Source organism: Cavia porcellus, unplaced genomic scaffold, assembly GCF_034190915.1.
Source record: "Cavia porcellus strain 051 isolate PalLab524CR breed Dunkin Hartley unplaced genomic scaffold, mCavPor4.1 scaffold_28, whole genome shotgun sequence".
Taxonomy (NCBI): Eukaryota; Metazoa; Chordata; class Mammalia; order Rodentia; family Caviidae; genus Cavia; species Cavia porcellus.
Window position 1 is genome coordinate 19,017,085 of NW_026947511.1, and position 27,175 is coordinate 19,044,259.

Consider the following 27,175-nt stretch of genomic DNA (forward strand, 5'->3'; position numbering starts at 1 on the left):
GAACTTCATTTTGTAAGAGAGATTTCTTTTATTATATTACTTTCAATCTGTCCATTTTCAAACATATAGAAGGGAGGAAGCAAAAAATATAGTATCTTTCTCTAATTTCAGGGGATGGAGGCAGATCTCAATAACTGTGCTTAGTAAAAATGTGTTACATTTTTCGCTTGAGTGCTAGAAGAACTCAAGAAAGTCTGCCTCTAAACTGGTATATTGTTTATCTTTGTATGCTTTTGCTTTGTTTAAAAGTAGCTTAAATGGTCATTTATGTTTGGGAAATATGAAGTGAACTATAGCTTAATATTTCAGTGTTCCAGTATTTCCTATGGAAAATATTACTATTCAGCTCCTTCATTTATCTGTTTACTCATTTGTTCAAAAAGTTCAAATTTATTGAGCACATAGGTGAGTATTTATGCCATCATCTTTACTTTTGTCTCTTAAAATGGAACTATGACTCTTCTTGTTTACCTAGATAACTTTCCCATAAAAAAATAATTGTAGAGAGAGGCTGTTTCAACACATTAGACTTTATATAAAAAGTATTTAGAAGGCAATATGCTAGCAGGATGTAGTGGCACGTGCCTACAATCCCACCACTCAGACGCTGAGGCAGGAGGATGGCCACAAGTTTGAGGCCAGCCTAGGCTACAAAATGAGCTCAAGACCTGCCTGAATGGCATAGCAAAGCCTTGTCTCAAAAACAAGTTTAAAAAAAGAGTAATTTGCTTTACGTATTGTAGGTTGCATATCAACTTTCCCCACTTGAGATATTCTTCCAGTAAATAAGCTTTTTCTCGTATAGTCTCACACTTGCATTATTTTACAGTTAGTGCCTGTTTAGATTTCTTAATGTCAAACTCAGTATAAAATTTCTGTGGACATGTTAAATGGATAAAGTTTTAAAGTTGTATCACTATGTGATAGTGATTTAATCTTAAGTCTTGTTTATTCTGTGGTTAAACTGCTAGATATTGAAGCATCTTTAATTAGTAAAGATTTCACTGTTTACCACAAAAAAAGTAGTATTTGCAGTACCTATTTCTTTATCTTTGGTTATAGACTATTATATCCATCAATTTAGGTATTACTACTAAAAATAGTGCTAATTTAACTGTGAAATGGTTTTTTATTACATTATAGTTAGACAAATGTGATGTTAAAATGTGAAAAATGGCTTTCTAAAAAATAGATGAAATATTATATTAATCTTAGTTTAGTAATGAGAGTTGAAATAGCTAAAGATATCTGTACTGTTAACAATGAGTAAAGAAGTCTTACTAATATAAATTTTACTTATGTTTGATGTGCTATTGAAATTAGTATTTGGTCTCAGGTTTTCCTGAATCAAAAATTTTTGACATTTATCTCCTGTTCACTCTTTTTTTTGCATTTCTTTTGATTGTATCCTACCATGGAAGTTTAATCTCTATAAGACACAGACGCAGTCTCTTTTGACATTTTATAACAGGTTGAATATCTAACCTGAAAATGCAAACTTTGGAATGCTTTTAAATTGGAGACTTTTTTGAGCTATGGTATGACACATTAAAATTATTTCGAATTTTGGAATATTTTTTGGTTTTTTGGTTTGTTTATTTTTGTAATGAGAATGCCCAATTAGTAAAAATGTATGAAATATTTCAAAATCCAAAAAACTGAAATTTGAAGCCTTTCTGATCTCTGGCATTTTGGATATTTTGTGTCTTAATGTCTTTCTTGTTGCTGGGACAAAATACTGAACACCTGTAACTTACACTAGGACAGAACAGGGCTGCCATGAAGCAGAGAGAGAAGGAAAGAGAGAGGGAGGGAGATGCCCTCCCAGGCCACATCCCTGTGATGAGCCTCTTCTGACTAAGACCCACCATACTCAACTCACCTCCATGATCCAGTCACCTTCTCAGAGCTCCACTTCTGAACACAGGAGGCTTCTGGAGAACATTCCAGATCTAAGTTACAATCTGTAACACGTGCAGTTCTTGTTATGATTACATGAAATAATATCATGGAATTTGCTCACTAAAAGCAATTATATTTTACCTGCTAAACTTCCACTTGACATTATGGAAACGTATAATAGACTATTTCTTCTTTACTTTAAAGAAGAATTTTAAAATTTCCGGTGCAGAAATATCTGTCATAGGTATATATCTAGATCATAATTCTCCCAGGGAAGTTACAGAGTAAAAGATAAGGTGAAATGTCAATTTTTAAATATACCACAGTATTTTTTATAAATTATTTTGTCTTTTTATTTACATGGGTAAAATCTAAGAGGAATTTCATCTGTTCACAGTTGTCATTTGATCTTTTCAGAATAATTTGGGGACTAACTTACCAAAGCTTTGTGTATAACCTTGACTCTATAAATGTTTTGTATAAATTGCCTTTTAATCTGGACACTTAATTCATGCAATTTTTGTTGAGCCCATACTGTGAGCTAATCATAAGGTACTATAAATGAAATAAATGGAATACCAGAGATTAATCCACTTCTGTTACAGTTTATAACATAAGTGACACCCAATACTCACCACAATAATAACCATTATTCTCTATATATTTATTTTCCTTTAGACTGTCAGTTATTTGAGAGGAATAATAGTTTGATTTTTTTATCTAAACATCTAATTTTGTGTATTTCTTGAAACATAGTGTGTTTTAATTTAAATAAATGTTGTTTGAGCCAATTAGCAGTCCAACCATGTACTCATGGGCATTGTATCAAGGTTGGTCTACTTGAAAAGTTTCACTAAGCTTTATAGACCAAAATTTTTCCTTAGTTTGTGAGGTAGTAGTTTGACAATTCTCAAAAAAATTTTCAAAACAAGAAGTTGGCAAAAAAGATGAGGTTACTTTGACAGGTGCGTTAAATTTTCAGAAGTCACACCATCAACCAGAGCCAGAGTTCCAGTCTTGAAGTCATTGGCTGCATGAAAACTGGGCAAAATCATTGAACTTTGACAATATTAAACATCCTCATCAGTACATTGGCATATTTAATCTATTTTGGTACTCTGTAATATTTAGACAATAAACTAGACAAACATTATTTCTACTTTCTAGCTTTACTATTGCTTGCATTTGGATAAGTTTCTTATCCAAATGATCAGCTGATTGAAGAAAAACTCATAAGGTACTGATATACATTACATGGCTTATGAAGCATTATTGAATACATTTGTTTAAATATTTTAAATTACAAAGAGTGAAAAGAATGCAAGTCTATTTTAAGAAATAACTATAAACCCTAAGAAAGATATTTTGCAGAAAAAAATGTGCAATACAATGACAGTGTGTGTTTTATTTATAACCTATTTTCTATTCAGTAAGTTTATTCCTAATAGAGTTCTAATAATAGCCAATTTATTAAGTATGTAGTTGATACTTTGGGTGCTGTATTTTACTAATAAATTTTTAAAAACTTTTCAGACTATTCAAAAGTTCATCTAACACAGCTGTTGGAGAAGGCTGAAGTGATTGCAGGACGTATGCTTAAATTTGCTGTTTTTTATCGTAACCAGCACAAAGAGTATTTTGACTATATTCGGTAAGAATAAAATGTATATAGTTATTTGCTTAATATATACAATTCCAAATTTGAAGGTCATATTTCCTTTGACTCTAGTTCTGCCAAACTGCACTTCCAAATTTCTTTTCAAAATAGTTATACATTTTTTCTAGAGAAAAAAGAATCAGTGGAAAAATTCACAGAATAGGATTTTTTCGGACTCAGATTCCTTTCAATGATTCTTGTCTATTTCACTGCAATGAGTCTTAAACTTCTGGTGTGTAGACTGATACTCATTTGCCGTTACGTTTTTCTCTAATCTCAGTAACTCAAATGTCCTCTGTCTCATACTGACTACTAAATTTTCACCTCTTTCTATGGTCCTTTAATTCTAAAAATGTGAGCAAAAAGTTAACTGTTTTGTGAAATATTATGGGAAATCAGTTAGGATTTGCAGGTTTTTGCCTAGGTAAAAATTGGTTAGTCTTTGTCTCCATTTATTTATGAAAGACTTTGCTTTTGAATTCCAGTGATGGTAGACTAATATTTTTAAAAGATAGCCTGTATTTAATCCCATGAAACAGTTCCTAAGTAAAAGGAACTTTATCCCACAGATAGTTTTAATACTTGCACCACTTTCATTTTTATAGAAGAAAATTTTAAGTTGATAAATAGGCAGCTGTATATTTTAAAGTGAAACTAAGGCTATTAAAATGATTGATTCCAAAACTTTTATACAGCAATCCCTCTAATTTGTCATTTAAAAATCTTGATCTCAATTTCAGACTCTGAAGAATTCTTACATTGACAGAACTACATGTAAAAAAAAATCAAAGTTTTGATGTTCTTTTTTTCTATTTCTCTAGTTTCTCTTAAATCAAATCAGTTTCAAATTTATACCATATCCATGATGTAAAAAATGAAAAATAAATCATAGAGAAGTATATTTATACTTCCATATTCTTTAAATGAAGTACTCTGCAATATCATATATTTTTACATATTTTGATGTTTAAAAGCATTTTTGTCTTTTTACAAAATATAAATATAGAGTTTAGTCCACCATTCGCTTTACTGACAAAGTATTTACTCTGGAATCTTTTTAATTCCTGGTGTATACCATTCACTTGGGTATACAGAGTACATATTAAGCAACATTAAGTATCAAGTGTGACAACTGTAAATTGGAAAGGATTCTATGCAGAAAGACTTTTTTATATTTGTAAGCACAAAATTTGAAAATCATGAAGTTTCAACTATTGCTGTTTTCTTTACTAAGAAATACATCAAGAAGATGAATTACTATCTTTCGTTCTTGGTTTAGACTCCTAGAGTATTGCCAATGTCTACTGTTAGTTGGCCACTTGGGGTCAGTATTTCTCTGTGATTTTCTGTGCCCTTCAGATGAAAGCTGGTATTCCATCCTGTTTCATCTGTCCTCAAAAACACTTCCAAGAAGAAACAGATAAAAACAAAACACTTGTAAAATGGATAAAGTTATTTTTCAAATTGCATGATATGACTCTAAGGACTAGCATAAAAGATGTGTTTACTAACAAGGAAATTTATTGTTGGTTGATTTTTCCGTAACCACAGTAGTAAAATCTGTGTAAACTGTATCTTTTTAAAAAATGACTGCATGCTAATGAGAATAGTGATGTTCATCTTGGGGTATTGATATATGAATAAAATATATATTTATTAAATTATATATTTAATAAATCAGTACATATATAAAAACATACTTGCTAAGGGATGGGTACAGTTTCTTAACTTTGTTTTTAAAGACTTATTTAAAAACCCTGGTACTGATTTTTTTTAAAAAAGCAAAAAAAAAAAAAAAGACATTAAAAAAAAACCTTTATGGCAGTGGACCTTGATTTTTTATGCAGTGAACTCTAGTTAGTAAGTAGTTGATTGATTAGAGTCTATTTAAAATCTTATTTGTAATATTTAACTATGAAGAAAAGTTGTAATTGCCTAATAAGCTTTACAGGTCATTATAAATTGTGAAAATTCCTAAATAAGTTTGGACTCAGTCCACAATGAACAAACTAATTTTAATCTCTTTCTGTTGAAAATAATTGCTTTTTGCTACCTTATATGAACATACCACTTTCTCTTCCTATTCATGTTTACTAGGTAACCGATTGTCCTTAAAACGCATTTATATCTGAAAATTCTCTCTTTAAGAATCCACTGAAATTAGTAGATATGCATCAATATGTGTAGACATTCCTGTAATTTTAGTGCCAAATTATATAGCCTCAAATTTGAGCTTTTGTCACTGATAGTAGGTGACATTTCATATCCTAAATCCCAATTTTATTTTTGCTGATATTATTTCATATACTTGTATATATAGATCCATATTTGGGTTTTGTTAATGAAAATGAAAAAGGTAAAAAGTTTTGGTCAATGGCAAAATGGAATAGATGCACCTCTTCTTATTTTTCCAAATAAGTAGAACTAAAAATAATTAGACCTTATAAACAAAAGAGATCTAACACTATGAAAGACAGAAAGAAGATAGACCCATTAGGGACCTTGAAATTCAAGGAACAACACAGGATTGAGTTTCCTGGGTTATTCTGATGTCCTGGACAAAGTACAAGCAAAACTGGCAACCCAGAAACACAAACGGGCACAAACCGAAAAACAAAATCCTGAAAACTGTTTTTCTTTATTTATACAACAAACTAGAAAATAATACAGAAACTTGTAGACAATAACCATCCTATTTCAGCCCAACAGCATGGGAAGAAAACCCCCCCCACACACACACTTACCAACCAAAGCCAAATGGTGAACCTAGATGTCTACCCTTATCCTCTAATGGAGTGGTGCCAGAGTGCCAAACCTAGGCTTTCTTACACTGCCCAGAAGCAATGAGATTTATCTCTGCAGTGATAGTGAAGGTTACATAAAGAGCAGTAGTCAGATACTTCCCCATCATTCTCCCAGCTAGTTTATTAGCGAAGGCCCAATGGGAACCTAGAGCTACCACATACTCCCAGTAATCATGTTATTGAAAGCTGAATGGAAAGATACCAAAAATCAGTAAAGTAAAACTGAATGAGGTAAGATCAAAGGCATCAATACTAAGTTAACACATCTTAGCATCATCTGACAGAGATACTTAAGCAGCCACTGCAGAAGTGTTCCATTAAACAACATATGAGGCAAAAAAATAGAAGCAACAAAGTAACCTAAGATACAAAGAAGAAAATAAAATTTTTAAAACTGAAAAACACAGTAAGTATAATTTTAAAAAAGTAGTGGGTAGATTCAATAGAGCAAAATCAAGAGGATAAAAAGTTAGTAAACTTGTAAAATAGAAAGTATCCTCAATGAGCAACAAAGGTAAAGATGTATTAAAAATCACAAAGACGTGGGACTATAGCAGGTCTAATAGTCATATCATGAGTCACTAAGGAAAGGAAATAGATAGTGGAGCTGAAAAAGCCACAAATTTAGCAAACAACATAAACTTACAGTTTTTGAGCATATACTAAATAGGATAATTCCAAAGAAATCTACAGGAAGACAAAGGAGGAGCTCCTAGAAACTGAAGAAAATTAGAAAAAAATCTTCAAAGTGGTGGAAGAGAAAAAAAATACCTATTTGTGAAAAGAGAATTTTTCTAAATGATATCAGAAACCATAGAGGCAAACAAAAGGGGTATAATACTTTCAAGTGATGCAAGAGAACTGTTATCCCAGAATACTCTACTCAGTGAAATTACCTTTGAAAAGAAGGGGGAATTAAGACATGATTAGATGAAAGAAGACTAAATTGAATTTGTCACCAGCACACATTCCCTAAAAGAATGGCCAAAAGAAGTTGCTGAATCAAAAACAAAATAAAGAATATAAATCTTGAATCATTCGATGAAAGAACAAAAAAGTAAAATATAGGATGTATTATAGGAATATCAAAGTAAAATTATTTTTTAAAATTAGACTACTTAGATTTTGCTTTTAAAGTGCAGACCCTAATAATTTCTTTAATAGAGGTACCATCAATTGATAGCTCCATTACAGATAAGCTGTATCGTATCTCCTTAAATTTTTTCATTGAAACATTTATTTGCATATCTCTATGGAATACATTTTGGTTATTTAACATATATATATATGTTAACATATATATATATATGATTATGTTTATTCATAACATATATATATGATTATATATATGTTATATATATGTTATATATATGTTATATATATATATGATTATATATATATGTTAACATATATATATATGATATATATATAACATATATATATATATATATGATTAACATCCAAAGGTTATTACACATCATATGTGTGTGTGTGTGTGTGTGTGTGTGTGTGTGTGTGTGTGTATACACGATGTGTAATAACCTTTGGATGTTAATCATGTTTATCTGTTGGGAGCATCGTACTTTTCTACCTATTCTGAAATTTAGTTGTTTTAATCAATGGTTATACTGTTCTCTAGAAAAAAACAGAACTAAATCTCTTCTCTGTTTGGAGCTAGTTACTGAACTTTTCTCTGTCTCCTCTTCTTCATACCTTCCTTTCCCAGACTCTAGTGATCAATATTCCATTGTTCTTTTATGAGATTCACTTTGTTTTCGTAAACAGATGAGAATATGTGGTATGACCCTCCAATTTCATCCAATTTACTGAAAAAAAACCAAGATTTTGGTCCCTTTATTGCTGAATACTATTCTATTTTTTATGTATATCTGCCTCCTTTAGCCATTCATTTACTGACTGGCATCTAGGTTGATTCTGTATTTTAGATGTTATACATAGAGCACAATAAACATCAGTACAAGAATCTCTTTGGTATAATGATTTCATTTCCTTTGACTATATATTCAGTAGTGGAATTTTTGGATCATCTTATAGTTCTCTTATTTTTATGGATATCTCTTTACTGTTTCCCATAATGGCCATACAAATTTATATTCCACTCAACGTGTCTGAGTTCCTCTTTCTCTGCATCCTTGCAACATGTATTGTCTTCTTGGTAACAGCTCCTCTAACTGCAGTGAAAGCTGAATGGAAAGATACCAGATTTCATTGTGATTTTGACGTGCATTTCTCTGATGGTGAGAGTGAACATTTTTGTTGTACAATACTTCTTGGCCATTTGTGTTTCTTTTGAGAAATACTAGTACTTTGCCCATTTTTGTAAGTGGATTGTTTTGTTTTTTCTGCATTTAGCTTTTTGAGTTCCTTATATGTTCTAGATGCTAACCTGTGTCTGATGAATTTTTACAAATATTTTTCCCATTCTATAGGTTGTCTTTTAATTCAACTATTTCTTTTGCTCTGCAGAAGCTTCTTGATTTGATAAATACCATTTGTGTTTATTTTTGTAGTCTCTGGTTTTGGCTTTTATTTGAAAAACCATTGCCTGCCTCAGTGTGTTGAAGTGTTCCCCCCACACATTTTCTTGAACTATAGTTTCATAGTTTACATTTAGGTCTTTGAAAAAGAGTTGGATTTCTAAATATTACTTCATCCTGATTTATGTAAGTATTCCATTTTGCCAGCATCATTTTATTAAAGAGACTGTTTTCCTTACTATATGTTTTTAGTTAGTTTTTCAAAGACTAGTTGTATAAATGTTTGTTGGGCTCTATATTCTGTTTCGTACATATCTTTTTTATATTAGGACCATGCTATATTGGTTACTGTAGGTTTGTAGTATTCTTGGACATCAGGTATTGTGATGCTTCCAGATTTGCTTGTTTTCTCAGATTCCTTTGGAATTCTCGGTCTTTTGTTGTTTAATATGAGTTATGATTTTTTTCTATGAAGAAAGACATTGATATTTTGATGGAGATTACACTGAATTTATAGGTTGTTTTGGGTAGAATGGTCATTTTGACTATTAACTCCTCTGACTCAAAACATGGGACACCTTTCCATTTTTGTATCCTTAATAAATTTTTTCATTATTAGTATTTTATAATTTTCATTGGAAAGTACTTCTTGGTTAAAATTATTTCTAAATATTTTACTTTGTAGTTATCGTGAATGAGATTACTTTTTTTCACCAAGTTCATTATTGGTATGTTAAAATGCTGTGCTGCTTTTAATGTTGATTTTTGAATCCCACTCCTTTGTTAAATTTGTTTTTCAGTGCTAACAGCTCTTTCAATGGAGTATTTAGGTTTGTATGTTATAAAATCATGTTGCCTGAAAACATGGATAATATAACTAATTTCCCAGTTTGTATGTCCTTAATTTCTTTCTTTTGCCTAATTTCTCTTGCTAAGATGTCTAGTACTATATGAAATGAGTATTGAAATAGATACTCATTTAATATAGATATTACTCATTGAAATAGATATTTTTGTCTTGTTATTAATCTCAGAGGAAATGCTCAGCTTTTTTCCAATCAGTGTGATATTATCTGTGGACTTTTTAATATAGCTCTTAGTATTTTGAGGTATGTTTTTTTTCTTTTTTTAATCATGATGGAATGTTGAACCTTACTGAATGTTTCTGTATCTATTTAAATGATCATATAGTCTTTTTCCTTTATTTTATTGATATATCACATGTATAGGTTTGAGTATATTGAAGCATCTTTGTTATCTCTCGGATGAACGATATTTGATCAGGGTAAAATATTGTATTTGATTTGCAGCTCTTTTGACACTTTTCACATGTGTTCATCGGGGATAGAGATCTACTGTTTGTTGTGTTGTTCATTGGCAATATCATGCCCTTCTCTCGAGGTCTGTAAATTTTCTGCTGAGAAATCTACTGTAAGTCTAATGGACGTTCCCTTATATGTGATTTGCTGCTTTTCTCTTGCTATTTTTAAGGATTCTGTCTTGTACATTTGATGTTATGATTCTAATATGCTTTAGGGAATGTCTATTTTGGTTGAATCAAGTTAGGGTTCTTCATACTTCTTATATCTCAATGTCCATATCTTTGAAAATTTGGAAAACTGTCAGCTGTTACTTCAGATTTTCAGTGGCTTTGTTTCTTTTCTTTGCCTTGGTTTCCTTAGGTTCATCATGTGGATTTATTTTCAGGCATTTGAAATTGTGTTGTATTTTTGGAGTTTTACTGTTTTCCTTTGGAAGTATCTTGTTCCCTTTCATATTCATTGTGTCCTTATGTTGCTATCTGATGTAACATTTGCCTCTTTCAGTTTTATGAAATAGCTTTTGTGTAACTTTTTCCATTTAGGTAGGATAGAATTCCTCTAATAGATGTTTTGGGTTTGGTTATGAGGGGCTCTAAACTGTAGTCTGTGTGATTTTTCTTTCTGCGATGTGTGAAATGACTTATGAAGGTAGTTGTATGACTTTGCAATGAATATAGGCTACCAAAGAAATATATATCTTTAAAAACCACAGAATTAGGCTGTGGTGATACTGTAACTTCTGGAAGCAGCTGCTTTTGTTTTTGTGGTACCACATATGGACAGCACTGTCCCCAGGAGCTGCAGGACAAATAAGTGTGATGCCAAAGGTGGTGGTGCCACCAGCATCATCCCTAAACCACAGGATATAATGGAGGGCTCTCTCAGGACTCTCAGGATAAAGGCAGGGGAATAGCTGGCATCAGCAACCACAGTTATGAAGCCACAGAGTGGGATGGGACATTCCCCAGCTAGACAGTACTTAATGAGTATATGCTAGCATATTTAAAGAAACATTCAACATATGTATCAATATGCAAATACTTAGCAATATTTTAGTCCAGCTTTCTTTCCAGAAGGCCACTTCTAAAACCCAATAAATATTAAAAAGAAGTTAAGATTTCTAGCTGTAGTTTGTTCCATCCAGCGAACTTTTTATATTAAAGGTTTTTGAACTTTGTAGATCATCCTTAAATTCAAAGTAGAATCCAGCCGTTATAGGTAATGGCAAAAGATACATTCCCGATAGTAGGATGGGCATCCAGGCATTTAGCAGGAGATGGTTGAATTTTAGACCATTTAAATCTATAAATCATTAAGTTTACCACGATTGTACTAAGCATGATGATTTCTCTTGCAGAGAACACCATGGGAATGCTATGCAGCCTTCCGTCAAGGATAACAGTGGTAGCCACGGCTCTCCTATCAGTGGGAAATTAGAAGGCATCTTCTTCAGCTGCAGCACTGAATTCAATACTGGGAAGCCACCTCAGGATTCACCTTATGGAAGATACAGGTTTGAGATTGCAGCAGAAAAACTTTTTAACCCCAATACTAATTTATACTTTGGGGACTTCTACTGTATGTACACTGCTTATCATTATGTGATTCTTGTTATTGCTCCTGTGGGATCACCAGGCGATGAATTTTGTAAGCAGCGGCTTCCTCAACTAAATTCCAAGGATAATAAATTTTTGACCTGTACAGAAGAAGATGGGATGCTGGTTTACCACCATGCCCAGGATGTCATTTTAGAAGTTATTTACACTGACCCTGTGGATCTTTCTCTGGGCACCGTGGCAGAAATCACTGGTCATCAGCTCATGAGTTTGTCTACTGCAAATGCAAAGAAAGATCCCAGCTGCAAAACCTGTAATATCAGTGTTGGACGTTAACACCCACTTTTCTTATTCTTACGCAGCCCCTTTTCTTCCATTAGGAGCATTTCCTCTCTGTTCATTTTCATCATCTGATGTTTTTCACTGAAGCATGCATATGCCGCTCACCAAAAGCAAACTACCACTTCTCAAATTTCATTCAGAGCTGTTTTAGTGTTTCCTATTCCCCACCCTTCCCACTACTTTCAATGATCAAATATTCTAAGTTCTCCTTCTGACACTTTATTTGCCTAGATGCTGCAATGTTTTTATTTTTCCTATATGCCAAACATAACAAGACAATTGTATAGAATGCTTTAGTAAAATACAAAATAATGGCTTATAAATGGTGTTTAAATATGCATTCACTTTAATCTACTGAACAAATATTGGAATAACTCCAAATTGCATGAAAGGGTGTAATTGCAGCATGAGTTAAATCTTGAAGCCTAGAATTGTCAGCACTTCCAACTTGTTATTTGACAGTGTTATTTATGTTATTTATATTAGCTAACAGGAAACAACTACTGTGTTTCAGCATAATAAATATAATAGAAAAATATTTTATTTGTATTGTTGTATAAAATATTTACAATCATATCGAACATGTGGAGTTACATTTTAATAGCAAGTGTATACATTGTCACAAAACCATTTCCCTTATCAAAGATGTAATTTGTAAACCTCAAGTAGTTGTGTACAAGTGGATGACTTCAATTAAACAAATTTATGAAGGATATTATTCTCATTCATAAAAGTTATAAAATCAGATAATACAGAGAAAATAAGCTTCTAATTCTTCTGCTTTTGAAATCAATATTCTTCCCATCTAAACTATATGAAAATGTGAATTTCTTCAATATCATGCTTACACATTACAGAAAATACAGATACAAACAAGATTCATACATAAAAGAAATTGTCAGCCTTTTACTTGTTTTTAAAAAACAAAATAAATGTGTTTTAGTACAAAATAACTCAAAATATACTAAAATTGATGAGGCAAAATAAAATATTCTAGCTTCTTTCCCAAGGTATCAGAACAAAGTTTCCAAACCTTTCATTTTGTACAGAATGAAGAATAACTACAGCTCATGAGAAAGTTTTTTCACTTTATGAAGTATAGACCTTGGAACATTAAGAAAAATGCATATTCCTGATGGAAAAATAGTTATATATTCTTAGTTATAATAAACAAAAAGATTAGCAATAATACTATGGTTACATTAGATTATATACTGAAGACACATCTATCCAAAATAACTATTTTAAAATTTTAATACAGTATTTTAATATAAACATCTGTCAGTTATAGACAAAGATAATTCACAAAGTACATGCTGTTAGAATGAACTTTGGTAACCAGAAATGTAAAATCTCAAATAACTGATAAAATATTGTACTATTTTTATACTGAAATTAAAAACAAGTAGCTGTGACACCTTCTGGTATATTTTAGGGTACTGAAAGTCAAAAAGACTTAAGGGACAAGGCAGTAGATATTGTATCACATAAAAATCAATTTGAAATTTCAAATAAGTTATTTTCTTACTGGAAGCTTTCCTTGCTATATGAAAGGCAGAATCTCTTTTCTTTTTCTAATTTTTTAAAAATCATGCTTTTTCCATACATTGACATAATCTTCAGACATTGAATAAACTTTCCCTAACAAATTGCCCATGCATATGTCATTTAGATTTATAAAACATTAGACATTTTGGGAAATACTTATATTGACCTTGGCATGGAGGAAGCTGATTTTTTCCCAGTGAGATGGTTACTTGTTGAATTTTCCCCCACTTACATCCCTTTTCTTTGTACAGTCTATAATTAAACTTGCTGTCCTTCCTTGAAAATAACTACCACTAAAGTGCTTTCATTTTCAACATGTCAAAACTACTTAGCACAAATGGCAATGGAAAATAAGCTTGATTTTTATCTTAGGTGGAAACGATGGTGATTTCCTAAACCTCAAATAGTTTTGGCCACATCTTGCTTGCTGATGAGGACCTCTAATAGTCTCAGTTTGGCTTTTATGTGCTTGTATTCATAGTACTCGTCTGCCATTGGTATCCTATCTTCCTTTTGTGGACTTCTGCAAGGAAAAAATACAACCCATTAGTTCATAATGAATCAAGACATTAAGTATCCTTATAAGATTAACAGATAAAGAAGTAGAGGGTAGCAGCATCCTCTTGGTTTTTGCATCTTCTTTACCTCCCCTTCACCTTCATTCACTCTTTCTTCTGTGTTTCTAAATAATAACATCATTTGATGATGTGAATATTATAGGTCTTTTGCAAAAAACTAGTCTGGTTCTTAGACATGTAACAGTGGACAAGTTAAAGATCGAAGAACAAAAGCTAGAATTATCAAGGCATTCCCTTGTCATTCTCCATTATTTACCATAATTCCACACTATTTTTCAGCCCACACAGTGAAACATTTTTTAAAATGTCAATGTGAAAGTGCAACAGGAATTTGATAACACAGGCAACTCATAAATTCATGGTTACTAGGAAAAAAACATCCAGTGGCTGGCTGTCTTACAAAAACAGTTCCATGTTTTCCTATAATACCTGTTTTTGCCAATATGTAGAAAAGTCACTGAGCTGTTCTTTAATGGACAAAATTTATGAGTCTAAAGTGCAGTAGTTCTTTTCTGCGCACAAATTTTATTAAGACTAAACATATAACATTGCATACACTTAAGTACCTATGCAGTTTAGCTACTGCATGCTCCATGTTACCAAGAACATTTGCAATGTTTTAAACGTTTTAGTAATCCATTTGTATGGTCATTTTACTTTATGCGTAGTCCCAATAAAATGTGTTAGGAAGGCAGGATGAGAGTCCACAAATCCTAGCCATTCCAGTTCGATTTTAGTTGTAATAAATCATTAGTTTTGCATATAAATGAAATGTATCACCACAAGAGGGCATACAACCAAATACAGGAATATTTGAAGGAGATTTAGGAATCACAGTGCTGTAGAAGGCTATATGTAGAACATAATTAGCCTCCTTAGTTTTTTAGGGTAAACCTCTGGGGTTCAAGATAGATGAAGAATGTGAAGGTGAGCTGGCTGTATCATCTGTCACCCCACTGATCACCCGTGTTGATTCGGCTGGTCTGGTTGGCTAGACAGGAGTCCCCTAAGTGCTTCACTGCTGTGTGTGGCCCTCCGGAAATAGCACACTGGATGAGGACAACCACCCGCAATAGACAAAGACCATTTCTTTGGTCAAGGGTATACAAATATCTGTGTTCCCCTGCTGGAACTTTGAAACAAGCTCTCAGTACAGGTAAATATATAAATTTATTCAGGGAACTCAAAATTATGAAAAAAATATATGCAATCTTAAGGAGACCATTTCTCATATGCAATGCCTAGATTTAAAATATGAAAACAGCTTCCTAAATATTTCCTTGAATGAGATGTTTCAATTATTAAATCAAATACCTTTAATTTAAAGCTACAAATATCAGGAACTTTAGTTTAAGTCACACAGATTATGGCACATAATGCAAAGTCACTATCCCAACTTTTCAGGCAAAGTTCTATCAATGTTTTGTAAATAAAAATGCATGGAAAAAGAAAAAAAATCATCTAAATTTAGCATGCTACTTTGCACTAGATTATTTAAAAGAAATGTAAATAAATTGGGATTGTAGCTACTGGAAATGAAGATTCTAAGTAGAAAACTAACAAAATTAGAATCCAAATTGCTTTATGCAAAAAGCTTCTCACTTAATATGTCCAACTAATGCTTATGCTCTAAAATCCAATATTTTCATCTCATCCTTGCCACTTAATAACTTAGTTACTTTAGAAAAGTTACACTCTTTTTTAAAAAAATTTAAGGTAGATGTCCCACATTAAACTGTAACTTCTCAAATAATCTCAGGAGCCTAATCATTTCAACTAATGAAAGCAGAAACTCATGCTCCAGACAGCTAAATGATTTGACTCACTGTCTTTAGAAGAGGATCAAAAACCCTTATCTCTTGATTGTATAATTTTGTTGATACACTAAAAATTAGCAGGAACTAATGGAATGTATAAGAATTTGAGTTGACACAGAAAATTAGAGGACATAGTAAACATTCAAGGAATAGAAAGAATAGCTATGAACATTTGACCAAATTCTGAAATAAAATAATTAGGGCCAGATCCTGAAGTTTAAAGGAGATAATTAAAGTAAAGGTGGAATTATTTTTTTAAAAGTAGGTAATAACTTATGTAAGCTAAAAACAAGTCATATGGTCTAAAAATATGTTTTTAAATGCTTAGATAAATTCAATAGCATAATACTTATTATGAAAAGTTAGGGATATTCAGAGTAAATCCTTTGTTACTGGAAGATTGATGACATACTTTGTAGTAATAGTTTCCCATATAACATGTCTAATAACAGCACTATCAGAATGTTACATTGAACAAATCCTGAGTCAAAGCCAGTATGGACATAATTTACATCTTTTGCAAAGCCACTGCTTCTTTGAAAACTTGCATATTCTAACAATAGTGCTCTAGGAAATGTAAGCGTAAGAAATATCTACCCACACTCACCTTCCTGTTTGTTTAAAAAACTGTTCTTCAAATTCTCTTAGCGCTTTCCTTAGTCTCTTCTTGTCAGCCCTAGTTTCTCGGAGATGATCAAGAAGTACAGGCCTACATCAGGGAAAATATTTGTCATTAATGAGTACTAGCATAATGGAGAGCTCATTCGCAGATGTATTGGTTAAGCCAAAAAAATACATATTAAGTTTGAAAAATGTTCTAAGCATAATAGCTTGTTGAGTGTGGCTAACAGAACCTGACTGTAGGTACAGTCCCTAAGCACAGGAAATTACTTGACAGGATCAATGTCATGGGAAAGGAGAACAGGATGGACAATAGGCAAGTGGGCTGAGGCTGTGTTAAGAAATGAGAGAGGTCATGGCAGTATGAACACATAGGGGTAAGTGCAGCACCAACACGTTGAAGGAATACTCATGAGTATGTGATGACAGAGCAAATAAAAGAGACACAAAAGGAAGAAAATGTTAATGGAGACTCTGCCCTCAATCTGCAGTGGGGAGAATGGCAAAATCCTTGGAAATGAAACTAATACTCTGGAAACGCTGTAGGTCTACTGCAAACTCTGCTCACTTTATTTTAGAACCTGTATATGGTTTCAAAAAGTCTCTAAACTGAGAAATGATCCGGAGGCATTTTCTTCAAAAAGATCCCATTAATTTCAAAAGTTAGGAATGACTACTTCAGAACAACAACCATCAAAGCTCAGAGAGTAACAGCTCTTCCAAACATTTTATGACTACATAGGGAACCCCAGACCTTTTTAACTCTTTTCAGATAAAAAGAGACTCACACTTAGGATTCAGACTCACATGGTAGCCTCGTGTAAATTAGACATGGAGAGAGCTGCTTGTTTCACTTCTTTTTTTTCATCTGGCATCAGGGGCCTAATAGGCTCTGTCTCAGAGTAGGTGAAGTGATCACCAACAGGAAGGCGTGACCCTGGATCTAGTAACGGTTGTTGGTTTCCCTGTTGACAGTCTTCATCAGAGTCCTCTTCCTCCTGCTTATCACAAGAAGAGTTAAGTAAGGTCACAAAATGTCAAGTACCTCTTGAAAATAAAAAGAAAGAAAAAAGAACAGAAGAATCATAAATAGATAACCATGAAAACCAGTAAGAGGCCCATGTGCCTACTGAGAACCAGGATGGAAGCAACCAAGAGCCCTTTCTCAAAGATATTTAAAAAACAAAAAACAGCAACAACAACAACAACAACAAAAAAAAAAACTACAGAAGATAATGAGCAGATACACAGGTGTTGAAGTAGAATGCTGACCAAGTTCATCTGTCCTTGGTGGGCCAAAAAAGGCATGAAAATGTATGGTCCAGTATTTTCTCCCTTTCACACAGATCTTAAAGGCTGCAGCTTGATAGCAATGATGTGGGTTGCAACGAAATGGATTACAGAGACTTTGTTATAGAGAATATTCCAAGTCAGGTACCAGTGCAGGACTTTCAGATATGGAGGATGCTTACAAAATTGAGTAATTCAAAGAAGAGCTCTTTGAAGCCAAAGCAAGGTAGAGTTATACCTCAACTTCTTGTGAAAATTATCACAAATGATTTTTTGGTGAGGAAATCTGAAAATCCTTTTCCACTTTAAATTATACTTTCTCATGGGAAAATTTCAAAGACTATGAATGTATTATTCTCTTAATAGCTTTTAAAATACTCAAGTATACAATTCTAAAATATTCTATTTATATTTAATATTTATTCCTTTTTACACTGACATCCTAAACACGTGGCCATTTTGATACCGATAAAATAGGATTTATTGCATTTTTCTAATTCTGTATTCCATAAATCATTATTAAAATTATCTTAACCCATTTCAGTATTCCTATTGTCTATTGGAATAAATCTATTCATAAATTTGTACAGTTTGGTCATATGATACCAAAAATAAATTAAGGAACATACTGTCAATTTTCCTATTAAAGGAGAAAAATCAACCAACATACACAAAATCAAGAGGTTCTGTGTTTGTATAGCAGTGTTACAAATTAGGTAAGATCAAACTTAAATATTTTTTCTCCTTGCAATAGGTACTGAAGGCATATTTTAAAACTGGCTTCAAACATAAAAGTGATATATATTTTATGAGAGTTATACAACTCTCATAATGCTAACTATGGCACTGTGTTAACTAAACATCAGTACAAAGCAGTTAACCACTTAATGTAATTATCTTGACTTACAATTGTTGGTATAAGAGAAGGTGTTGACAAGATTTGCTTGATAATTCTGTATCGATCATAAAGGGGCTTTATGAGGTTCTTGTCTTGCTTAGTTATCTGAAAAACATGACATGGATTATTGTTCCTTTCTCAGATAAGAATTAAAACATGTCAGTGTTCTTAGCAGGCTAAAAACGTGTCTTGAAGTCTCAATAAAGGATTATAATACTATAATATGCAGCAATAATTGGAAAAAGGAAACTAGATGGTACTATGTATATTATACATGCCAATTTTTCTAACAAAAATCCCTTAAAGGCTGGACCCAAGTCAGAAAAGGTGAGTTTTAAGGTTTTCCAAAAGATTATTTAAGAATAAATAGCACAAAAACTCTCTTTTGAGCATTCTCAAACCAATGAATGATCAAAGTCTACTAGTCTATTACTTTTGCTTCAAAAATATCTATTTTATCTGGAATTTCATGACATATTGATCAACACTAATTGTATACGGTCTTTATCATTACCTACAAGGATTGTATACTAGCCTACTTGTTAGCTTTGGTATAAACTGTTACTTCCTGATCTTGTTTTTCTTTTCTGTTTGGGGATTGAACCCAGAGCTTTTAGGTAAAACTATGCAAAACATTTAACTTTCCTGAATCCTTCATTTTCTACCAGACAGCAGGGGCTAAAATTACAAAATTCCTTCCAGGTTGGTCCAAAGGTAGTTATCTCAACTTATTCTTCTAAATTCCTGTAAACTAAAAAAGAAAAATTATAACCTCTTGGTACACTATTGTGTTTTATAACCCTCTGTTAAATGGTTCATCTCTAAACAGTATTATCAACAGGTCACACTGTTTATAAAAATTTAAATAGGTGTCTACTTGTCTGTCTACTTATCTACCTTCCTATCCAAAGTGACCAAAAGCCTCCTCTTTCCTTTGATTTTTCTCCTCATGGTACCACTGTGTGGCCTGTATTAATTTGCTACATATTAACTAGAAAGAGTCTCTAATTATTGGCCAGTGGTTTTCACTCAGCAAATAGTGGGAATGCCAGGGTAGAAGTAGCTCATAACATCACCCAAGTATCTTTAGAAGTACACACACCCAAGAATGCTAAGAAGCTCTGCCTTCCCAATGGTTCATGGAGGCTCTTAAGGGAAAAGGAAATGTCATAAACAAGTATTAAGCTCTCCAATTATACTCACGCTATTCTACTCCTACCTGAACTATAAACCATTCTGTCCATATTGACCTGTTTCCTCTAAAAGTCTCTATCTCATTATTTGGAACTTAACTGTTACATTAAAATTTTTTGGAAGCCCAAAATCATATCACGTACTTTTTAAAATGATTAATATCCCCATCTCTACTAACAATTTACCAACATAAGTTTATATGTAAAAGGGATTCTAGTTTTTAACAATATATATATACATATATATAAAGACAGGATTATATATATATAATAAATATATAATATATATATTAATAAATATATATATATTATATATATATATATATAAAACAATCTATAGACCAAGTCTCTTTCATTTTTATTCTCAGTGGAAAGTCACTTACCTGTGAAAGCCACTTAAATATAGGCTAAATAACCACAAGAAGCTTTCTTTTTTCTAGCCCAATATTTCCTTAAACATTTCCGTAGCATGATACATCTTTTCATAAACAAATCTTATCAAAATGTAGGTCATGGGATTTTCATAAACATAAAAGGAAAAACTCAAATCAAAGTTCAGAAAACATTGAAAATAATTTTTAAATATTTTATTGGGATTTATCTTTCAGAGAAAAAACTTCAGAAAATGATGCCCTTATAATTATTATTGGTTTGTGTTTAGAAATTTTATTTTCATGGTCAGTATATTTTCTAGATTCTAAGAAACTAAAATTAATCCTGAAGGAGAAAAAAGAGTGAATGTAAGGGAGGTTAGAATGATGACATCCATTTTAAAAAAGAATCTTCCACAGAGCTAGGTTAAAATTAGGAAACAAATACAATGGATATATTCCCTTTTCATTCTGATGATGCCACGATTTTCCCCTCAGAAAAAGCACAGTCTCCAAAGAAAAACATAAAGCTTCAGTTGATGAGCCCAGATATGTTTCTTAAACACAGAGAAACCTTGCCAGACTTAATCTCTGTAACTAAAGAGCAATAGTTTTGCATCACTTGCTGTACAGAGGAGAGAACGTCAGTCTTCTTCTGTCCTTAAGAAAGAGTTCATTTATGGGAATGATTAGAGGGTATGATTTTATTTATAAGTTCCTGTGGTTTACTCAGAAAGAAAATACGGCAACAGCTCTATGGGGAGTAAAGAAAATAAACACATTGTAAAAGCGCTAGAGTTATAGCAATTTTTCCCCAAACAACTTGCTGTCGCGGATCCAGAAGTACTTGTGCTGGCCACTCAGCAGATGTTCTGTTTTGGAAATGTAGTTGTGTTCAGGCTATTATGCCAGATCTTGATAACTCAGATGACCTAGGAAAGCGGACTACAAGTTTTTTCTATGGGGAGGTTTGTCAAGCTATTAACAAATGATTTCAAATTGTATTCTTTTTAAGTTCCATCTTCTTTAATCTCCTCCTGGCTTTACCTGAAGGCTCTGGGTTCAATCTCCACACAGAAAAGAACACAAAATCAGGAAGTAAGAATCAATCTCTTTTGGGATTTATCTGCTTATACTTACCTTAAAAATATGATAACCCATTCATACTGTGGCTAGCTCTCCCTGACTGTTCTAGGCTACTCAAATGGTTTTCTCCATTCACATAACAAAAATCACAGTTTTGATACATCTTGCACACAGGAACATGCAGAATTATGGAGAGAAAACTCACTTGTTTCCAGTATACAATAATGACCCACAACAGAAGTGATTATCTCTTTTAAAAATCCACAGATAAAAGGGAAAAGTAATACTTTAAGATATTTATCAGCTTTAGTACGGACTCAAACTAAGCATCAATGCAAAAATTTCAGAAAACAGCAAAATAAAGGCCTTTCTTGAAAACAAAGCATTCTTCAGCATAGAAGTCTGTAATACAGCCCTTCTAGCAGTACTCAAGGTTCCCAAATGAAAGTCATCTGTCAATTTGAGTTTAAAGTTGGAAGATCTAATGCGATGATCTGGAATGCTACTCAGTATATGTAGGAAACAGGAATAAGACTAGCTGCCTTGGAAATACATAATGTTTCCTTTGTTTCTACTGTGACTCTGGATTCCCCCTTTAGTGCTCACCTCGTGGCTGACACAGTAAATACTCCCAGAAATAATACTGCATCTTAGTACACCGAAGCTTACAAATTCTAGTACAAATGTTCTCTATTTAAAGGACCCTAACTTTTGCAGAGCTACCAGGTTTATCTGAAGGGACATCAGATACTCTTTCATTGAAATAACAGAAATAATTGCCATTTATACAAGGATGATTTCTAAAGCACTCAGAGATTTCCATCCAACCCTCAGACTTATTTATATATTCCTCAGAAATGCAGACCCACCTCAGTTTTCCCGCATCTGAGATGGCAAATTGAACTCATCTCTGAGCTATAGTTCACTCATAGGCAAGATACAAATAATACTTATATAGTCATTGTGACAATAAAGGAGATGCCTGGTGATTGGTGAACAATTGTTGAATTGCAAAAAGATGCTAGGCCTCTAAGCTTTAAAAAATAAATACAAAGTTATGACAGGGTCACTGCCAACGAGCTCATGCTCTCCTAGGAGTTGGGATACAAGAAATAAAATTATTAGAGATTTTTTAAAGCACTAGAAAGGAAATTAAACATGGAATTATATAAAATGATGGAAATATTTTCTTCTTTAGAAAGAGTGATTGGGAAGGCCAGTGAATAAAATTAGCAGATTCAGAGCACCTCAAGAAAAAGAACTGTAGACAAAATTGCATGCCAGAATCCCTTAAAAGAATAAAGAGTTTGTTGTGTACTTGGAATTCTTATGTCTGAGGGTTGTAACACAGAATGGTGTGAAATAAAATAAAAGGGCAGATTGGAACTCATCATGTAGGACCTTTTAGGCTATACAGAGAAACACTGCTAAATTTTTGTCAGCAGCAAAGTGATATGAAATGATTCACATCAAAATATCTCTGATTACTGTGTGATTAAATTACTGGGCAAAAGGGTAGAAAAGGGATATGAGATGGCTGCTTGATTATCATAGTGGCTTTGGAGATGGAAAGTACTATATGCACTTAAAGTATACAGTTTTTTTTTGGTTAAATCCAAAGAGATGTTTAAGTGCTAGATGGGATAAAGAGAAGAAAAGAAAGAATCATTAATGGTGCTGTGTCCATTTACTGACACTGAAAATGATAGCAAAACAGATTTTGGAGGAGACTAAGAACTTCAGTTTATTTGGTAGACATTAGATTTAAAATATTTGATGAATAGAGCAACCAACTATCCCACTTTGCCTAGGACTGTCCTAGTAGGGGCACTTAAAAATTCCATGTCCTGAGAAGTGTAGAGGATTAGGAAGTGGCACTGAGATCTGTTCTAAGTCTGCCAAACCAATTCTAATGCTCTACTCACTGCTCTGATAAATGAACAGCATAGAATTAGAACTTGGTTATTGATCAAGATGCTTTTATCAATATGGACGAGGTAAGTAAAACATAAAGACTGTCAAAATAGTAAAAGATGAAAAAAATAGCTATGTTTGGGCATATGTGTATATATACAGAAGTTATCTACTGGCTATCCTAAAGGTCTAGCATCTTGGTCAGAGGAAAAAACATTTTGCCCACAGGGATACCAGCTTTACATTCACTACTTATATATTGGTTGCTTTTCTAAGTTTAAAGGTGTTTCATAATGTCAGAGGCGGCCATAGGCCCATTTCTACATGTATACCCGAAAGTAAAAGACTAACCCAGTGGCATAATGTGAGACTTTGGGATTTGATACATATTTCCATATTTTTAAGGCCAAGTAATGTACAGCAGAATAGACAAAAGCATCATTCTCAGGAAGACTTCATTACAAAACCTTCATTCCAAAATTTAATGTATCCATTTATTTATTCATCTGTCCATTTATCTATTTATTCAGCAAACATATATTCAGGACCTAATATGTACAGACATTATAGATTCATGGGTGAGGAAAAATTGGGAAAACAAAAGGATATGACATATCTTTATGTCCTTGCCATCTGATTTCTATAAACACGTCACACTATAGTCACCAGAACAGCATTACAACATGGAATCATGAGGCCACGTCCATATGTCATGGCTTTCTGAAATTTGGAGCCATTTTCCTAAAGTTGTTTATGTGTTGGAAAAATGCTCTGATGAACTGGTGGAAAGCATGACTGGCACTTGTCGGGTGCTGGGACCCTAAGACAAAATGGTGAGGTACCTTAGAATCCTCCTGGGCAGGGAAGAGCTCTCTCTTCTCCTTCAGGCATGTCAACACAGTATCTGAAGTCTCCTCTCCAGATGAGCTTGGCTCAGGGCCTGTAGCTTCTGGTTTCCCATTTTCTCTTGGGACTGTGGGTTGCTCACAGGACAGGTTTCTCAAAGGGCCTTTGGGAGCACCCCCTTGTTCTTCTGATAGCTTCAGCTTTAGTTCTAAGAGAAACACCATGAATTACCATGAGCAGAAAGGTCTCACTACACCTAAGAAAAACAAGAGAGCCTCTCAGGTGTTCTCCCCACCAAATTGCGAGAAATGAACAATCTAAATGACTTTCACTGGGCAAGAGCTGGCTCAATAACCGCAGATCATATCTAAGCACCCCAATCAGGTATGAAAATGGGGGTCCAGAGACCAGGTCTTCATGGAAGTGGAGGCGCTGTGCAGCAAGAACTCTGTTTAGATTCTGATGGAAAAGATCCAAAGGAACACCAGTGGTACTGACCCAAGAGGCTCCATCTGTCATCTATGATAGCACCTGAAATTCTACACTCAAAAATTTGTTGAGGTGAATTTTGAAAATTGTGAGTTTATCAAGAGTCACTGGGAAAACACAATACTTTTGAAAGGCATTATACATGCAGGCATCTAAGCAAATATACGACATGGGACAATGGGAAAAGGGGTAGATATAGGACATGGTGGGAAAGGGGGGTGAAAATACCATCTCTCAACAGATTTCACAGTTTTGGCTAATGTCAGCTTTTAAAATCTAGGAATTACCTTTATTGCAAATGTGGCTTATATAAACTTAGATAATTATAATTTTTAAAACACACTTGGGACTTGTCAGTGAATTACATATCAGAAAATGCTAGGGGAGTGCTCATTTGAGGCCATTTGTATTGATTTCTGACTTATATAACTCATTTTATTTGATTTGTTTAGACTCTGACTTGATGTTTAAACACTGTAAGTTTTATAAATATACCACATCATTATAATTTAATACCACTGAATTAATATTTCTAATATTCCTTTATAATTCTTAACCATTATCCCTCCAGAAATTTGGAAAAATTCCCATATATCTCTATTGAAATTATAGAGTATGGATGGAAGAAGAAAATAATTTTATTGGTAAATAATGATTGTCCTTTAAAATGTATTTCAATTAATACACCACCATCTCCAGAGAGGGCCATAAAAAGAACTGGGCTGAAATGCAAAAGAAAAAAGATTTATACTCAGCTTACCACTTCCAAGCTAGGTAAATTTTCCCTCTAGATATACATGTCCCCACCTGTGCAATGGGGTGTGTGCAGGCCCCTTTTGTTTCTAACATCTACAGATCCAACAGGAAGATTACAGATCCACAGGTTGAAATGTCCCTAGGTTTGAGTGGATCATTACATTTGGAGGTTGGAATTTCTCAGCTTCTATGTAAAGAAGCTTATGAAGAGCAGCTGAACAATGAAAAGTGACTCAAAACCATTTGTGTTAAGTGGGACCTCCAATCTAAGCAGGAAATTAAGTTTACGATGACACAGGTGGAAATGAGTCAGAACACCCTGGAGCAGATTATACTATTTTAACTATATCTTTTCTGAGAAAAAGAGACCTTTCACTGGCATTTACCTTTGAGCTGTTTACGACCTTTAGCCAAATCGTTCATCCATTTCAGGACTTCAGGATTAGAAGTCTTGTCACCATGTGAAGGCTACCGAGGCCGGAGGGTAAAATGGAAATGGAAGGAAGGGTAGGGAGAGAAAGGGAGGGAAAGAAAGAAAAGGAAAAAATAACATTTTTAAATAGCCAACTTACGCAGGTAGTTAAGGAACACACAGTGCTGGGAGAGGCATGAAACTCCAGCTGATGGAGTTGCTTCTGGAAAACATATCTTGACCTTCTCCACTGTTCTATCCTTGTCATGGGCATGATTCCTAAATATGCTTGGTCACCCAGTATTTTTATATACCAGCATCATGCCAGCCCCACCATCTAACCTCAGCCACCTTGCTGGCCACCCACACCTCACACCCCTGCTCTCAGATCAATGATAATACAAACCAGTGCTTCCTACCTTGCCTGTGGCTATCATACATGGCTTATGACTATAACCTGCTGGAGAATGCTGACAAACTGGAACATTTGGCTCCTACTAGCCGCATCCTCCAAGCTGAAAAGACTCCAGTTCTCAACAACCTGAGAGGAGTGCTGAGAAATAAAGTCAGTCTGTCAAGGAGACAGCAGATTTTTCATAGAAAACATGTGACTGTAGCCAGTATTAAAATAAAACCATCACATGAGTATGACCTTGGGCAAATTATTTAGCCTTGCTGTATTTTATAGTTTTACCTACTATGTGAGGATTATGAGTATCTCCCTCACTAGGTTGCTATGAAGAATTAATTAATATCTATGAAGCACCAGAAAATAGTTCCAATTGCATGCTAACCATTGTTGAATTATTAGCAAGAATTACATATATTACTATTTTTATTTCCACTAGCAGAAGTAGAAGTCCAAATAATGTTACCATTAGACCTTCAAAGAAATACTATGCCTTCATCAACAAATATGTGTAGAGGAGCATGTTTTTTCCAGAGAGCTAGGCACAACCTGGAAATGTCAGAATATTAATTTTAGAAGGATATGCATCTATCAATATGAGTCTTTTGGAAGATTCCCTCCTTTTTTCAATATGGGGTTTAGCTATATTGCCCAGTCTGGCCTCAAACAAACCTTCTGTGTTAGCCTCCCAACTAGCTGGCATTATAATATGCTTGTGCCACCATGTCTATGCACTTGACACAAAAGTGAACTTTCTACAGAAAAATTAGGAGAGAGGTAATAGTCAAATATAGTTACCCTCTATTCCCAAAGATCAGTAAGGACACGGTAATTTAAATGCAGGTTCAATACTAATACTACTAAGA

At 33.4% G+C, this 27,175-nt stretch overlaps 2 protein-coding genes across 8 annotated transcripts in view; one reads left to right on the plus strand and one right to left on the minus strand.

Moving 5' to 3' along the window:
- Phyhipl (phytanoyl-CoA 2-hydroxylase interacting protein like) overlaps positions 1 to 12,619 on the plus strand; it is a 53,356-nt gene extending 40,737 nt beyond the window's left edge. Inside the window, exons 4-5 of the mRNA XM_063239526.1 lie at positions 3,436 to 3,553; positions 11,541 to 12,619. Of these exons, the coding sequence (XP_063095596.1) occupies positions 3,436 to 3,553; positions 11,541 to 12,075 (653 nt within the window). The 3' untranslated portion in view covers positions 12,076 to 12,619. The remainder of the gene's footprint in view (positions 1 to 3,435; positions 3,554 to 11,540) is intronic.
- The window catches only part of Fam13c (family with sequence similarity 13 member C), a 108,867-nt gene continuing 94,281 nt past the window's right edge, over positions 12,590 to 27,175 (minus strand). For 5 of the 7 annotated variants that reach the window (XM_013156706.3, XM_005005300.4, XM_005005298.4 and 2 more), the window contains 6 exons: positions 25,875 to 25,956; positions 24,240 to 24,451; positions 18,843 to 18,938; positions 17,453 to 17,646; positions 16,632 to 16,733; positions 12,590 to 14,152 (listed from right to left, as the gene is read on the minus strand). In XM_013156706.3, coding sequence (XP_013012160.1) covers positions 14,029 to 14,152; positions 16,632 to 16,733; positions 17,453 to 17,646; positions 18,843 to 18,938; positions 24,240 to 24,451; positions 25,875 to 25,956 — 810 coding nt within the window. In that variant the 3' untranslated portion in view covers positions 12,590 to 14,028. The remainder of the gene's footprint in view (positions 14,153 to 16,631; positions 16,734 to 17,452; positions 17,647 to 18,842; positions 18,939 to 24,239; positions 24,452 to 25,874; positions 25,957 to 27,175) is intronic. The other 2 variants (XM_005005299.4, XM_003473557.5) reach the window with 1 other exon arrangement.